This window comes from Cheilinus undulatus, linkage group 7 (genome assembly GCF_018320785.1).
Source record: "Cheilinus undulatus linkage group 7, ASM1832078v1, whole genome shotgun sequence".
In the NCBI taxonomy this organism is placed as follows: Eukaryota; Metazoa; Chordata; class Actinopteri; order Labriformes; family Labridae; genus Cheilinus; species Cheilinus undulatus.
In genome coordinates this window covers 26,154,420-26,171,482 of record NC_054871.1, presented here as the reverse complement: position 1 = coordinate 26,171,482, position 17,063 = coordinate 26,154,420, and the positions used below count along the sequence as shown (strand labels likewise).

The 17,063-nt window shown below is 39.5% G+C and overlaps 1 protein-coding gene across 1 annotated transcript in view; it reads left to right on the top strand.

The window, feature by feature from the left end:
• The window catches only part of fbn2b (fibrillin 2b), a 102,117-nt gene that overhangs the window by 75,550 nt on the left and 9,504 nt on the right, over positions 1-17,063 (top strand). The window contains exons 21-50 of the mRNA XM_041791265.1: positions 246-383; positions 650-700; positions 887-1,012; positions 1,153-1,380; positions 1,624-1,749; positions 1,856-1,984; positions 2,209-2,334; positions 2,598-2,723; positions 2,883-3,005; positions 5,874-5,999; positions 6,248-6,373; positions 7,178-7,300; positions 7,446-7,568; positions 7,666-7,791; positions 7,894-8,016; positions 8,350-8,472; positions 10,146-10,307; positions 10,403-10,471; positions 10,656-10,781; positions 10,905-11,030; positions 11,119-11,268; positions 11,360-11,431; positions 11,517-11,642; positions 12,185-12,310; positions 14,344-14,469; positions 14,582-14,698; positions 15,119-15,247; positions 15,350-15,469; positions 15,595-15,720; positions 16,828-16,980. Coding sequence (XP_041647199.1) covers positions 246-383; positions 650-700; positions 887-1,012; positions 1,153-1,380; positions 1,624-1,749; positions 1,856-1,984; positions 2,209-2,334; positions 2,598-2,723; positions 2,883-3,005; positions 5,874-5,999; positions 6,248-6,373; positions 7,178-7,300; positions 7,446-7,568; positions 7,666-7,791; positions 7,894-8,016; positions 8,350-8,472; positions 10,146-10,307; positions 10,403-10,471; positions 10,656-10,781; positions 10,905-11,030; positions 11,119-11,268; positions 11,360-11,431; positions 11,517-11,642; positions 12,185-12,310; positions 14,344-14,469; positions 14,582-14,698; positions 15,119-15,247; positions 15,350-15,469; positions 15,595-15,720; positions 16,828-16,980 — 3,771 coding nt within the window. The remainder of the gene's footprint in view (positions 1-245; positions 384-649; positions 701-886; positions 1,013-1,152; positions 1,381-1,623; positions 1,750-1,855; positions 1,985-2,208; positions 2,335-2,597; positions 2,724-2,882; positions 3,006-5,873; positions 6,000-6,247; positions 6,374-7,177; positions 7,301-7,445; positions 7,569-7,665; positions 7,792-7,893; positions 8,017-8,349; positions 8,473-10,145; positions 10,308-10,402; positions 10,472-10,655; positions 10,782-10,904; positions 11,031-11,118; positions 11,269-11,359; positions 11,432-11,516; positions 11,643-12,184; positions 12,311-14,343; positions 14,470-14,581; positions 14,699-15,118; positions 15,248-15,349; positions 15,470-15,594; positions 15,721-16,827; positions 16,981-17,063) is intronic.

Sequence of the window (17,063 nt, the reverse complement as noted above, 5' to 3'; positions counted from 1 at the left end):
ACAATTTCAACATGGACTTTTTTGAAATGTGAAATAATCTCATTTTCAACATGCAGTCAACAATGCCAATAATTGTGTTTTTCTGAGGAGATTCAATAATTTTATAATGTTTTTAAAAAATTGTTTGACAGCTCTACTTAAAATATGTACCCAGTAATTACTAAATGCTATCTTTGTTAACAATGATAGCGAAACAACAACTCAGGGTGCTAATGATCTTCTCTGTTGTTGCGTCTGCACTACAGACAGTATGAAGAGCACCTGCTGGCTGACGGTACAAGACAGCCGCTGTGAGGTCAACATCAATGGAGCCACGCTGAAGTCTGAGTGCTGCTCCACACTGGGGGCCGCCTGGGGAAGTCCATGTGAACCCTGCGAGATTGGTAAGTACCCAAACACAAAGTAAATACTGCTTATATTAATGTCAGGGTTATATTATTAATTAAACCTTTAAACAGTCATCTAGATTGTTGGTTTTTGAGGCAAGGAGAACATGGAAATAAAGGGGCATTTCAGATTTTGTAGGGTTTTTTTGTTCAACAAGAAGATGCCATGTTAGTGTAAAACAGACACATTGCTTGACTTAACATATACTTCCCATATATAAAAATGTCTTTACTATATCCTTCATCTTCTGTTGTCTCCTTAGACACTGCCTGCTCTCGTGGGTTTGCTCGTATGAAGGGCCTTGTGTGTGAAGGTAAGACCTTTGGAGAAGTTAATGAACGGTGACCAACCTTCTGCACTCCTATGAATTTATTCAATCTTTTTGTCCTTGTAGTGTGCCTTTATGTTCTCCCTGTAGGTTTCTTTTACCAGAGAATGTGTGTTTCTGTGTGTGCTCCTCCATGTAATCATGGTTCTTAAACTGTCCTGTTCCCTGTAGACATTAATGAGTGTGAAGTGTTCCCTGGAGTGTGTACAAATGGCCGCTGTTTGAACACCCAAGGCTCGTTCCGCTGTGAATGTGCTGAGGGTCTGACCTTGGACAGTTCCGGACGCACATGTGTGGGTAAGAGGACTGAAGGTCATCTCAATCACACTGACCATTAATCCCCATTTAAACTGTTATTTCCAGTAGATTTCATGCTGCTGCACAATAAAGCCAAAAATAAAAACAGAGCTTACTTTGTTTTCTACCAACTTTTCTAGATATGCGTAGTGAGCAGTGCTACATGAAATGGCACGAGGATGAATGTGGTCAGACTCTGCCTGGGAGATACCGTGTGGACATGTGCTGCTGTTCAGTGGGTGCTGCTTGGGGAGTCCATTGTGAGGAGTGTCCCAAACCAGGCACACCTGAGTACAGGACTATCTGTCCCAGGGGGCCGGGCTTCGCCAACAGAGGCGACATTTTGACCGGCAGGGCGTTCTACAAAGGTGCAAAGACTTTTAGGGATTTTCACACCTATAGTTTGAGTACTCTCATCCAAATCATGTGTCGATTTGTTATATATTTGCTAAAAAAAAAGTTTGTAAACCACACATGTAAGGGGTGAAAGCATCACAAGACCCTCTGAAAAGTCAAGCTTTTACTGTCAGTGCTCTGCAAAATTAATTCTGTTATTCTTTTTATGATCACTGTTATTTTAAACTTATTCATATATTTGTTTTCCTCTGCAGATGTAAATGAATGTAAGGTGTTCCAGGGTCTCTGTACTCACGGAACTTGCAGGAACACCATCGGCAGTTTCAAGTGTCGCTGCAACAGCGGCTTTGCCCTGACAGCTGAAGAGAGAAACTGTACAGGTACAAATCAGAGTCAACATTTCCCATTCTACTTTATTCAGTCATTTCATCCAGCAAATAAGTGAGCTGTTAGTGAGCGAGCCCTCGCTGTATCTCCGTGTTTCAGACATTGATGAATGCCGGATCTCCCCTGACCTGTGCGGTCATGGTACCTGCGTCAACACACCTGGAAGCTTTGAGTGTGAATGTTTCGAGGGCTACGAGAGTGGCTTCATGATGATGAAGAACTGCATGGGTAAGCTGGAGGCTAATTCACATTTACATTTCAATATTTATAAAGAAGTGTTTTTCAAACAGCGTTTAAATTATTGTCCACAACAAGAATTCATTTCAATGGTGGTTCAACTTACCTTTCATTATATTCATGATCTTTTCTGTTGTCCCCTTTTTTATCCTTGTCTTCCTCCTTCCCTCTTTACCTCATCCCTCCTGCCCTCTCCTCCTCCTCCACCTGGACAGACATTGATGAGTGTGAGAGGAACCCCCTGTTGTGTCGTGGAGGAACCTGCCTGAACACAGAGGGGAGTTATGAGTGCGACTGTCCCACTGGACACTCACTCAGCACAGACGGATCGGCCTGTGAAGGTGTGTCATACATCATACAGCACACACACATAAATACATTCATGAAATCACATGGTGTAACATATCAAACTACTGTCCAAAAACTTCATTCATCAGAGTTTTCATTGTCATCAGACTTATTTTATATTACAAAAAGATAGATAAAAAATAAATAGTCATTAATATTTTGATAATTGTAATGATTTTTGCATTTTTATCCTGACGTGAAGCTACTGACACATAATACATCATGTTTAATGCATAACTCTCCTTTCTCCTGTCAGATGTGAATGAATGCCAGCTCAGTGACAACTTGTGTAAAAATGGACAGTGTGTCAACATGCCAGGAACCTACCAATGCTCTTGTGACACCGGCTACCAGGCAACACCAGATCGACAGGGATGCGTTGGTGAGCATAATTTATCCAAATTCAAACACCAATGCTGAGTATTGAGGAAACTGAATTAATCAGTTAACTTCTCTGCACTGAATTATTAGCCAACACTTGATAATGTGATAATTATTGGGATATGGGTGTGTAAACTGTTGTTGTTTCCTTTGTTGGCAGATATTGATGAATGTACCATCATGAATGGAGGCTGTGAGACGCACTGTACTAACTCAGAGGGCAGCTATGAGTGCAGCTGTAGTGAGGGCTATGCTCTCATGCCTGACCTTAGGACCTGCTCAGGTAAGAAAAACACTGCTTGTTTTTATCTGTCTCAACTTTTGATTGTTTTGGTCTTTGTTTCAGATACATATCCATATAAGAAAAACATACATGCTATATATAAAATATATAAAAAGACAAAGACAGCAACACATTGACACCAGTGAAATATCAACTAGGAATTAAATCATTATATTCACAGGTTATTTGTTAAAAAGGTTTCTCTAATGTTTCCAGAAACAAAAAAAATATTGTGTGTCACTTAGTCTGAGTTTCAAGGCTCAGACCAGTTACTCATGAATTTCCATTAATTGTAGCATGGAGAGCTGGGATGTTATCAGAGAAAAACAAGTTGTTTGCCCTTGTCCATTTTGGTACCTTGAGTATGATTTGTAATATATTCCACCTGAAGCTTTTTCATTTTCATAATACTGTACTTGCACCAAAGGTAAGCAGTATAAAGCTGAGTACAGTAGCATCTCCAAAGCTCTATCTTAAGTCACTTTAAGCACATATGAAGCTTACATGTTAGTATATTGGCTAGGGATGCATGATATTATTAGTGTGATATCATTATCATCAGATATGAAAATTTGTATGGATACTTACAACCAATAATTTGGCTATAAAAATGTGTCTATATCAGCTGTAAATATTGACAGTAAGAACAAGTAAGCTAGTTGAGTTATAGGCTAGGCCAACAGACCTATGTCTGCTAAGTCTTTTTCTTTATTTATCACCATTCCTTAAACTTTAAAGTGTGTTTTAAACCTTAGAAGTCAAAGATCATACTGGCATGACATCATTACGCTCTATTTTTGTGATGAGATAACATGAAAACAAAGCCAAATCTTTAAGCAATTTTAAGTTGTCTTTCAGTTTTTGTTTGATGCCAGTAGGCCAAGTCAAACAGGTAATATGATCATTTGAATTTGATCTAAAAAATAATTTCACGTATGTGGTACAGTTTTCCAAACCATACAGAACTGGCACAGGTAATATCTTCGTAACTTTTTAAAAGGCAAAAAAAATCTCCTTATTTTTTACTACCTGCCATTCATTCATTCTGTTAAAAATAGTCTATGTAGTTAAATTCTCCTTGTAATTGTGTTCATAAAATGTAAAATGGGACAGTTACAAATGTAAAAAACACCTTTGTATAAGATTTAAGTTTTCTGCATTTAGCTTGATTTTTGCTCACTTTAGCAGCATTTACATTTAATTTACTCTGCATGGGAATCCCTCACAGTCTTAAAATGCAAATATTGTTCTCTGTATAATTAAGTACAAAAAATATTTTAAACATGGGCATTGTTGGGTAGACAAAAACGCCTATGGATACATACCCTATTCTTCTCGTATATTTATTATAATTCTTCTATGTGTAAGTTTACAGCATATTATAAATTTCTAACTCTTGAAATTATAACTTAATTGTTTTTTGATACATATCTTTAAAAAAAAAAACATATTTATGATTTTTGTTATGTTTTTTGGAGGTCCTGTATCTAATATAGAATGTTAAAGTTTAAAATTAGTCCCCTAAAGTTGAGGTTGGCCTTTAAAGCATTATACTAAACTTAAACATGGTAAACATTTTCTGAATGGTTTGTATTGTCAAAAGAATAGTATTGACAAAATGGCACTAAAAGTCTATGGACTTCTAAGGATTAAGGACTTAAATTTGTCAATTTGTTCATCCCCTTAGTTTAAATTGTGTGTTTTAAGGACTGAAGTTTTAGTTCTGAATGAAGTTTAAATATCAGTATTGATACCGGAATCTGCCAAAATTATGTAAGAATATCAGCATATCTGAGACCATCAAATACCGTGTATCCCTAATATTGGCTGTCCAATACAGTTTTTGACACTCGTCAATCATTGGCATCACTTCAGTCATTCCTGGTGATGTGACCTAGATCGGTGGTTTTCAGCTGCTGGGTTGGGGGCCAAAAATAGGTCCTCGAGCTGTTTTCAGTGGGTCACAAATGTGAGCCTGTAAAAAACAAAGCAGGCATACATGCATATATTTTACTCAATTTTTCAGCGATTCTCAGTAAATTTTGGTTGTTTCCTCAAGATCTCGACTTATATATGCCATTATGTACAGATAAAAAAGCTGGAAGTATGTTCCCATGAAAGTATGTTTATTTACCAAGGTCACTGGAAAACAACCAAAGTTTTAATGTTATCACTAGAACCTGAATAAATAAAACACAAGCATGCATGTCATCCCAGGGCTTTTAAAAATGTTTTGTCCTGTTTCTTTGTTATAATGAATGATTTGTTTCATCTCAGGTCCAAATTCAATCCCTTTATCAGTAAATGATTTGATTTGTCAAAAAATTGAGGGAATTTGACATTTTTCATTAAGTAGGAAGTTGTGGATCCTGAGGCTAGTCCACTTGAGAAACACTGACCTTAATATTTAACTTTATTTAAACACTGTGTGCATAATACATAATAAAGGACTGAGGACAAGTGATTTTGATCGTCTTTGTTTTTGCTGTCATTATGACAGTTTTTTACTGAGAAACTTAATGTTCAACAGCCCACATAGGAAGCTGCAAACCAGCACTACAAAGTGACAGAATGACTGAGTCATCAGCATAGATCCGATTATTGTAAGCATCCTTTAAAGCTTTGAACTGCCAGAGAGATCACCCATTTTAAAGTCTTGGTAAGCACACAAAAATGCAACAACCAGATGATGAAAGACTGGAGGGCAAATCATAGGAATAACAGCTAATGTGAAATACGGACAATTCCATTAGAGCAAACTAAAACAAATTGCACATAAAGTCCATTAAACTGGCATAAACCTCTGGATTCCCTGTAGAAATAGAGACATAATGCCACATTGAGATGTCTTTGTTCTGTTTCTATCAGATATTGATGAGTGTGAGGAGACTCCAGACATCTGTGATGGAGGCCAGTGTACCAACATCCCTGGAGAATACCGCTGTCTGTGTTACGATGGCTTCATGGCTTCCATGGACATGAGGACATGTATCGGTGAGAATAAGAACAATACTTTCAGTATGATTCTATATTCACTGTGATTTCCCTCCTTTCATGTATTTATGTTTTACTTTTCTCCTTGTGTATAAATGTTTTTTTCACCTGTCACTATAATTCATCCATCCTACCTCTCTGACCTGATCCCTAGGAGTTTCGCTGTCAGTCTCATTTCTTGTCACTCTGATCTCATGAGGCCAGAACGTTTACGTATTACTAGCTTCTGTCCGTCTCTGTCTGCACAGATGTGAACGAGTGTGACTTGAACCCAAACATCTGTCTCCACGGTGACTGTGAGAACACCAAAGGCTCCTTCATCTGTCACTGCCAGCTGGGATACTTTGTCAAGAAGGGATCTACAGGCTGCACAGGTACACACATACACAACCACACAAACAGGGGCTGAGCTGTCAGTGTGAGGGTCTGGGTTCATATATGAGTAGAGTTTTGAGGCAGGTCAGCCATGCATACAAAAGTTCATGGTCTAAATTTTTAAAAGGATAATTAATTTATGATTTTCCTCTATAGAATTAAAACTATCTGGTAAGCAAAATGTAAAATTTTCATGTCACTGCAAGCTGCAAGAGTATTTGTGTTTTTATGCCTCTGCGCTAGTGACAGCTGAGACTTGAAGCATTTTGTTTTTGGGTTGACCATCCATTCATCTGAGCCACTCTTGCCAACCCAATATTTCAGGAATGCTTTGAGGGATTTTCTTCAAACTTAGCTCAAATATTCACCCTAACTCAAGGATTAACTAATAGAGTTTTGAGGTCAAAGGTTGAGGAAATCAAACCTCATGTTCATTCCTTGCTTGTGAATGTGATATCTGAAAAACACTTTTGAGGTCACAGGTCAGAAGTCAATGTCATTTTGCCATGTGTTTAGTCTTGCTTGTAATATACAATACAATACAATACAAGAACTTTATTTATCCATGAAGGGAAATTCAATATTTCTACCAATCTGGCATAAACATCACTTAAATCACCCTTTCTTCTTGACCCACATCTTTACTTTCACTGTTCTGCAGTCATATACCTTGCAGAAGCACTTAACCATCAGGAGGTGGTTCTGTTTTTTTTAGTTGTTTTGTGTAACTTTAAAAGGGAAAAGCCAGAACAGAAAAGCATGTGCATAAGCATGCTTATTAAAAATTTCTTTTCTCTCTCTAGATGTTGATGAATGTGAGATTGGAGCTCACAACTGCGACATGCATGCCGCCTGTATCAATGTGCCTGGCAGCTTTAAATGTCGCTGTCGAGATGGCTGGGTGGGAGACGGCATCAAGTGTGTGGGTGAGTACCCTCCAGAATATCAGATGTCATAATGTGGCATTTTAGGACAAAATAAGAGCACAAATGTGCGTGGTATCGAGGAAAAATACTTATTTTTTACAGAATTTATTGACTTTTTAGTTCTCATATCCCTCTCTTCCTGCAGATCAGGACGAGTGCTCTGCAGAGGACCACAACTGCAACCCTAATGCAGACTGTGTCAACACACCAGGATCTTACAGGTGCACATGCAAGGAGGGCTTCAACGGAGATGGATTCTCCTGCTCTGGTAAGATGAACGAACCATCTTAAGTAAATCCCAACTCACTAGATGGGAAGTTCACTTCATGGACACTTAAAAAAATGCACTGCTTCTTTTGTTTCAGACATGGACGAGTGTGCCGACAATGTGAACCTGTGTGAGAACGGCCAGTGTCTGAACGCTCCTGGAGGCTACCGCTGCGAGTGTGAGATGGGCTTCACTCCTACAGAGGACAGCAAGGCTTGTCAAGGTGCTTTACTTGCCCTGTTTGATATCTTAGCTACTTTTTATTTTTCCTTTTACACTTAGGTGGTATTTAAACTCTATACTGTTTTTTCTGCCTTTACTACAGATATCGATGAGTGTAATTTCCAGAACATCTGCGTATTTGGAACATGCCAGAACCTTCCAGGAATGTTCCGCTGTGTGTGTGACGACGGCTACGAGCTCGACCGCAGTGGAGGAAACTGCACTGGTCAGTGAAGAATTTCTGCAACCGTAGCTGTCATATAACTACATTTTGACACAGAGTAGACTCACAGTTTGGCCACATTTCCATCATAATACCAGAATTAAGGAATTAAAAAAATGTTTAAATCTTTTAAACAGGCCCCTGTGTTTCTCAGTTATTGTGCAGCTTAACCTCAGAGTTACTCTATGTTATTACAAGGAACTGACATAGTGGAAAGTGGAAAAATGTCTTTGTAGCTCTATGTTTAAGCTGCATACAGACTTGTAGGTGAACTCACTGACTATTTCTCTGTTATCTGGTGTTTTCTAAGCTTGTTTGTGCCGCTTTGTGTTGCAGACATCAACGAGTGTGCAGACCCTGTGAACTGCATCAATGGGCTGTGTGTAAACACCCCAGGAAGCTACCTGTGTAACTGCCCGCCTGACTTTGAGCTCAACCCCACTGGAGTGGGCTGTGTGGGTGAGTCACGCTTAAAGCTTGCAGCTTGCAGCTTGCAGCTTGCAGCTTTTAATCTATTACTGTACTGTGTCCTGTTGCACCAGCTATGTTTAGGTTCTGTCTTAAGATATGGTGTAAAGTTCTCTTATCCCTGCTGTTAAACTCGATAGTTTGTAATTAAATTTTATTATAGTTTGGTTTTATCAGAAGGTTGTAGCGTTCATCTTAAGTTCATCATAAAATCCAGACTAACCCAAATGCTGCTGGAGAAATAACTTTTAACCTCAAGTGACCAGTCAGTGAAGAGCATTTTTCACATCATTGCCTGTCATGCCTGCTTGTTGCTGTATGGTTTAATAGCTGAAAATAACTTCCATTAATTGGTTTTAATTCACAAAAAGTGACAAAAATACAGTCCTATGCATACATTTTAGGCATGTAGGATGCTAAGGAGTCATCTTGGGGCCTAATGCATCCAGGGGTTGTGGCAACCTTTCCAGTCACCCAGACAGTACCCTAGAAGGATTAGGCAGATTATTTTCTCATGCCTATGGTATATGCAAGGACATCCAGAGCACCACCTAGGTTGTTCCATTCCTCCTTCCTGCCTGATGGAGCCCTCAAGCAGGCTTACTCACTATTACACACCTTACTTAAGCCTCATTTTTTGTCTCAAACATGCCTGAAAGTTCTGCATAGTACTGTTCATATGTAAAGTATATCAAATTATGAATAAACACATTGTGTCTTTGTCAAGTACAAGATAACTCGATTTAACAGGACTGTAATATTGGAAGAATTTATTAATTTCTGCACATGCGAAAGAGAGGCAGGAATAAAAACAGCATTGTCTTTCTTCTCTTAGGAATGTAATCTCTCATACTCCCCTTTCCACCAGGCCAGTTCCAGGGTTCTTTTGGAGCTGGTGTTTAATTTTTTTCTAATGGCTTAAGAACCGACTCTGGGCCAGAAAGCTGGGTCCAGCTTGTCAAATCAGCAGTGGTCTAAGAAGGGGACCGGCTGTCTGGATCTTTGGCCAGCTCCAGCCCATGGAAAGTCTAAGCAGTTCTCTGATGGTTCTAAGACTGATTCAGCTCTAGAACAGCACCAGACCTTGAACTGGCCTGGTGGAGAAGGTTTTACAGCTCTCCATAAAAAGCCATGAAACCCTCTCCTCCTTCTCCTCATCCTCAAGAGTTACCGCACCTTTCAAATCGATACACCATGATAAATGCATTTTACAGAAGACTTCACCTCTGCTAGGAGCTAGGTGTGAGATTTAAGTATGAATTTGTTTCAAGTATGATTTTTTTTTACCTAATTTCAGGTTTAAATTAAGGAAGGCCTTATGTTACTCCATTAGCCTAGCAAGGTGCAGATTCTGTTACCATCTGTTTTAGTTAAGGCTGACATTAGCCCTCACTTTAAAAGTATCTTAAAGTGTTATTATCAAAAACCGAAGAAGTTGCATACTATTCTTAAATTGTTTAAAACCAGGCAAAATGATCTGCTTTATAATCTACAACATTTGTGCTTTAAATAGTTATTTTTATGTCATAATAAAAAGACAAAGTATCTAAATTGGTGAGGACTAATCAAAAATGGGAGCCCAAACTGCACTTTCACTCAAAGTTTGTCTTGTTCAATGAAAGTGATGACTCCATATATCTGAAGTAAATATCTGTCCTTCTCAGATACCCGTGTTGGAAACTGCTTCCTGGATGTCCTTGCACGTGGCGATGGAGGAATCTCTTGCAGTGCTGAGATTGGAGTAGGCGTGACCAGAGCGTCCTGCTGTTGCTCCTTGGGAGGCGCCTGGGGAAACCCCTGTGAACTTTGCCCCCCTCCAAACTCCAGTATGTACCACAGGACCTCCAATAATCAATGCTGTTCATGCACATCCATGTGTCATTGTTAAAACACTTGCTGTTTCTGTCTATCTTGTTTGTAGCGGAGTATAAGACTCTTTGTCCTGGAGGAGAGGGATTCAGACCAAATCCCATCACTGTCATCTTGGAAGGTAAACCAGACAGCCCTACCTGTTGGTGTTGTTTTGTTTCAGTTTTTTCAATCAGCAAATGCAGCTGAAATACAGTAGATGCAGAAGCAAAGATAGACCTTTAATTTCTGTTTTAAGTGTAGTCAGACATAAAATCAGTGCATTATTGACATTTGTGGCTCTATCTATTTGGGTCATTCTCTAGATATTGATGAGTGCCAGGAGCTTCCAGGTCTCTGTCAAGGTGGGAACTGTGTGAACACCTTTGGTAGTTTCCAGTGTGAATGTCCAGCAGGCTACTATCTCAATGAGGAGACTCGCATCTGTGAAGGTAAGACCTGAAATAGAAAATCATTTATGTTTTTAACCTGGTCGACAACAAACGTAAGTTCACCAAGGAAAAATCAACAAACTTGCTTACAGTTTTTATCCATACTTACCTTTCATAATGCAGATATTGATGAGTGTACTACCCACATTGGTATCTGTGGACCTGGTACTTGCTACAACACTCTGGGTAACTACACCTGCGTATGTCCACCTGAGTACATGCAGGTTAACGGAGGAAACAACTGCATGGGTGAGTGGTAGATGTATAAAGAAAAGATTAGCAAACATTTTTAGTGCCAAAGTCCAGATTTTGTTTTCAAACTGTGATTTTCTTGCAGATATGAGGAAGAGCGTGTGTTATCGTAACTTCAATGACACATGTGAGAATGAGCTGTCCTTCAACATGACCAAGAAGATGTGCTGCTGTGCCTACAATGTGGGCAAAGCCTGGAACAAGCCGTGTGAGGCCTGTCCAACTCCTGCCACCTGTAGGTGTCACTTCCTCCTCTGAGAAAACTTTCAATACTTCATAAGCATTTTTTATGACTGTTAAAGTCTCTTCTTCCATGTCTGCTTCAGCTGAGTACCAGTTACTGTGTGGTAACCAGGCTCCTGGCTTCATCATCGACATCCACACTGGCAAGCCAATTGGTGAGGTCATTTAAAGGTCAAATTAGAACATTAGATTAAAAAAACATCAAGTTTACATAAAAAACTTTGCTTTGTTTTTTCACAGATATTGATGAATGCAGGGAGATCCCAGGTATCTGTCAAAATGGAGTCTGTATAAACCAGATCGGGAGCTTCCGATGTGAATGTCCAATGGGCTTCAGCTACAACAACATACTCCTTATTTGTGAAGGTAAAACTCATGTCTAAAAAACATTTCAGGCTTCTTCTTACTGAATCTGTTTAAGCAGGCAGATACAAGTAACTACCTGTGTGCACTTTGTTCAAGACTACACGCATAGATTGTCCATTTCTCTGCTTTATTTCTGTCACTTCTGCCCTACTATATTCACAAATTAGAGTGCACAAAAGTACACACATATACAAGGCACTTCCACTTACCCCCGTTCCACACTACAACACTAACACACCTATGCAGTCAACTACATCTGCTCTAAAGTACTGTAACTCTCATTTAATGGACACATTAATGAGTAGTCTCCTCACTGTAATAAATGCTGCTTTTCTCATATGAGGAATGTCATTGTAAGTATAGTGGCCCTGAACAGAAGCACCTGCCTGGATATTCAATCATTCAGAACCTTCCAGCGACTGTCTGAGCTGTAACTGAGCCAAAATGGAGCTGTTGTGTTTTCTCTCCTGCTGACTGCCTGCTCTGAACAGACAGTTATGGAGCCTGAGACTGATGTCCACTGTCTCTCTCCCTCTGTGCAGATATCGATGAGTGCAACAGTGGGGACAACCTGTGCCAACGCAATGCCAACTGTATCAACATCCCAGGCAGCTACCGCTGTGAATGCTCGCCAGGGTTCAAACTGTCTCCCAACGGAGCCTGTGTGGGTGAGTCCAGCCTATCTGACAGGCCTTCATGGGGTTTCAAATCCAAAGCAGAGGAGAGATTTGGCAAAAAAAGACCGTGTTGGCGATGTGAAGAAAATGTGAAACATGGACCCTGTATAATCATTTTTTTAGAAGTAGTCTGTCAAGCAGAAAATCAGATTAGGATGTTTATTTACACAAACTTCTTTCCAAACACTTCAGATTTGTCTTGTTTTATTCTGTCTATCACTGGTGATGGGCCAAAACCCTTTATCTCCATTTGTTATGATTTTTTTTTTTCATAAATCAGTGCTATTGGTCACCATTTACATCTACAAGTGGGTTTTACAAATCTTGAACCAATGAAAAATGTCAAAACTATAAAACTAATATGACTGTTACGATTCCTTTCTAAATTGTTTGAAAAATAGAGTTTAGTCAGGACCACTTTGTCAAGAAACACATATGATTTGCAGTTATACATCTTTCTCTTTATTAGCAGATATTTATTTGCTTTTATTACTGTTACTTATAATTACCTCCGCCAAGGAGGTTATGCAATCGGCTGGGTTTGTTCGTTTGTTAGTTTGTTAGCAACATAACTCAAAAAGTCATGGACAGATTTTCTTGAAATTTTCAGGAAATGTCAGAAATGGCATAAGGAAGAACTGATTAGATTTTGGGACTGATCCAGATCACCATCTGGATCCTGGAAATTTTTAAAGGATTCTTTACTGTTGGGAGATAGGGTTAATGGCAGAGGTCTGCACTGTTACCACTTTACACCAGGAGATAGTGGACTTGAGTAATTTCAATCCCAGCAGCATGTTTTTGATGTCTTTCTATTCAAAGTTTTGGAGTTTATATAGTTTGGCAGACACACGCCCAGTCGAGACAAGTCGGAGCGTAACAGAGAGAAAGACAGTGAATTGTACTGAGAATACTCACAATGCTGGGAGGAATAGAGGAATATTCACACTCTGCCATGACTTTCAGTCGTCCAGTGAGACCATGGGTGCTTCCGCCATGATAGTCCACACGTAGCAAAGCCAATGCTTTGCCTCACCGTGTCTCCACCCCATCGGGGAGGGAGTAATCGGCAAGATAGATTTTGGGAGTGATCCGGATCACCGTCTAGATCCAGGAATGTTTTTAAAGGATTCTTCACTATTGGAAGATAGGGCTAATGGCGGAGGTCTGCAGTCTCTGAGTGCTTTTCTAGTTGGTGGTGTGGCTGTTCTAGGATACCCCTGCCCTTCAACAAGCCTATGTGGAAATCAGGAAAAACACATGATCCTGCCTTTCCTTTGCCTACAAGAAAGGGTTGAGGCAGTGATAGAAGCAGTATAAAACCCAGAGCAGAGCAGGCATCAATGAAAACAGAATGGCATAAATGAGGAGCTGGGGTGGAGGGTGGCAAAAAGCAGCTTGCAGAGAGCAGCAAAGCTTAACTAGGCTACAGTAGATTAAATATGCCAGCATGAGTCCGATTAGCCAATAGTATGCTAAGAGCAAATCAGCCAGCTTCAAGTCCTCAACTAATGAGGGCTTGGGTGGGATCAGCTCATCTTATTTATATGGCAGCAGTCAACTCTGTGGTCTGCTTGAACTTAACACTATATGCTCTATTTCCCTCAAAAAAGGGAGATTTTGGAGATAAGAGTTTATGGCCCGACAGTAGCTACTGTATATGTAGACATAAATGAATTTCACACACATGAAGGGTTTGAAAAAGGAATAAACAGAAAACCAAAAGAAATAAAGAAAACTTGACCTGGACAAAGAGAGACAAATGAAAAAAAAATTCTACAAATTAAACAGAAGACGCATATGTTGATGATATCATTTGAGCAAAACAGGACATGTAGGCTGTATGTTGTGTAAGATTTGTATTAACAAAATGAAACAACAGTGGATATGATGGATTATCATTTGTCCCCATTTGCCTGTTTTTAAATGAACTAATCAGACTAAAAAGAAAGGGTCAGAGAAAACAAGCATCGGGAAGACATCACTTTGGGCTTTGTAAAATCATGTCCCTTGTTCTTTTTTAGACCGTAATGAGTGCCAGGAGATTCCAAATGTGTGCAGCCATGGAGAGTGTATCGATACTCAGGGAAGCTATCGTTGTTTGTGTCACAATGGCTTCAAAGCAACTGCTGACCAGACCATGTGCATGGGTGAGACACATCTTCTAAAGCATAGCATAAACACTTTGTAGCCAAGTTTAAATAGCCTTTTTGAATGATTTTAATGCCTGGCCCCTGCAAATGTTGCTGTTTGTGTATTTAGACATCGACGAGTGTGACAGACAGCCGTGTGGTAACGGTACCTGTAAAAACACAGTGGGATCATATAACTGCCTCTGCTTCCCTGGCTTTGAGCTCACACACAACAACGACTGCATGGGTAAGGATCACTTACTATTCTGCTTTATAAAGGTCAACAGTACTGAGTGTTTCCTTTTTAAGATCTTGGCACCGGTTTACATGCTGTATTTTTTAAGATCAATCGCCATTTCTTGTAAGAACATGCAGTTTTTTTCTTTAGCAGTTTATATTATTTTCAGACTGTATTAAAATATTACTTAAGATACAATAGCTGTGTTTTTCATTCCTCTATGATTTATAAGGACCATATTCAAAAATGCAAGTTTGAACAGTGGTATGATAACAAAGAAAATACACATAAGCCAGCCATGATTGGCTGTTTTGATGCCAGGAAAAACATATTTCTTGCATTTGTATCCTGTTCCTGCTTCCTGCCAATGAATAAACAGCATTATGTAAATATTTAGAGTTCTAATCCATTCTCTTTTTTATGTCACAGACATTGATGAGTGCAGCTCCCTCCAGGGCCAAGTGTGCAGGAACGGACAGTGTATCAATGGACTCGGATCCTTTCAGTGTCTCTGCCACGAGGGTTATGAAAATACTCAGGATGGGAAAAACTGTGTTGGTAAGTCAAATATTGGATAAATATGGGCACTGTGGTACTTGAAGACTTCTAAACATTGCAATTTTTTAACTCACATTCTCTGATTTGTACATTTCTCAACAGACATTAATGAGTGTGTGAGTCTGCCCGGCACCTGCTCTCCAGGAACTTGTCAGAATCTGGATGGATCTTTCAGATGTATTTGCCCTCCTGGATATGAGGTGCAAAATGACCAGTGTATTGGTAAGGAGGGTTGCATTCAGCTGTGTTGTAGACAAAAACTCAAAACAGCATGCCCAGAGTCCTGTTAAACTCCTTTAATTATTAGAAAGAGTTGGCACTCATGCCTTTTTCCATCCTCTTCACAGATATCAACGAGTGTGAAGTGGAGCCCAACATCTGCCAGTTTGGCACCTGCACCAACACCCCAGGAAGTTTCCAGTGCACCTGCCAGCCTGGCTTTGTACTCTCTGACAACAAACGGCGCTGTTATGGTGAGTGAAGCTGTTAAGTGTAGGCCACAGCAGACACTGCTGATTTGTGGGTTTAGTAATCTGATATAGTTTGTGTCACTAAGACAGGGCAGGAGGCTTTGGTCTTTGTGGGCCACATGAACAGGCCTGCCCACAGAATTGGCTCGGCCCCTAAAAAAACCCAGGCGATAGGCCCTCCCCTGTTGTGATTTATTGATGATATCGATGCATGTGTCAGATCAGTAGCACTGGTGCTAGCATCCTGGCTAAGAGGTACTTCATTTTGGTGTTGAAAAGTGTTTCATGCTGTTTTGAACATTTTTTTGCTGACTTCAAACCATTTTTGTTGCTTCTAAACTGATTTTCAACAATTTTCCAACTAGTTTTTGCCCCTTTTGCCCTCATTAACCAATTTTTGCCATTTTTAATCCCAATTTTTGTTCCTTTTAACTTACTTGTGCAACTCTATCACCACTTTCACTGTTTTTAACCAATTTTTGCAACTTTGAACAGTTTTTCTTTTAACCAATTTTGCCCATTTTTTTGGCTTTTAAACCGCTTTTCACCATTTTCCCAGTCATTTTTCCATTTTTTTGCCCTTCTTAAACAGTTTTTGCTGCTTTTATCCCATTTTTTGCCACTCTTTAACCACTTTCACTTCTTTTTTCACTTATTCCTGCCACTTTTAGCCCATTTTTCCCTCTATTCCTTTTATTCCAAATACTGAACTGTTTTCTCTGTATAGTTATTTCAGTTCCTTCTACTTAATTCTGTGGCACCCTGACATTTGTGCAGATCATGACTTTGCTATGAAGTCTGGTATTACTTTTCAAATGGTTTAATCAGTGTGCACAGCCACATTGATAACATTAACAAAAAAGGAAAGATTGTTTTTAGAAAAGGGGATTGTTTCTTTGATAAGAGTGATTATTATTCAGGTTAAATATAAAATATGGTTATCGCAGGTAATGGACCATGGTTTTCTTAACATCCAGGGGTCCCCCATTTGGCTGTGCCCCAGAAAGCTCTCCAATTTATCCCCTTTTATGGGCAGCCTTGCACTTGAATGGCGTCAATTACCACCAGTCAAACAGAATATTTAGTGCAGCCTTGTTTTTTTAATTGCAGATACCAGAGAAAGTTTCTGTTTCACCAAATTCGAGGCTGGAAAGTGTTCTGTCCCCAAAGCGTTCAACACCACTAAGGCCAAGTGTTGCTGCAGTAAGATGCCTGGCGAGGGTTGGGGACTTCCATGTGAGCTGTGCCCACGAGAAACTGAGGGTAAATAACCCAGACACTTAAAAAATACACACAAACAGCTTTTATTAAGACATGCACATTAAGATATTTAAATAATCAAATGG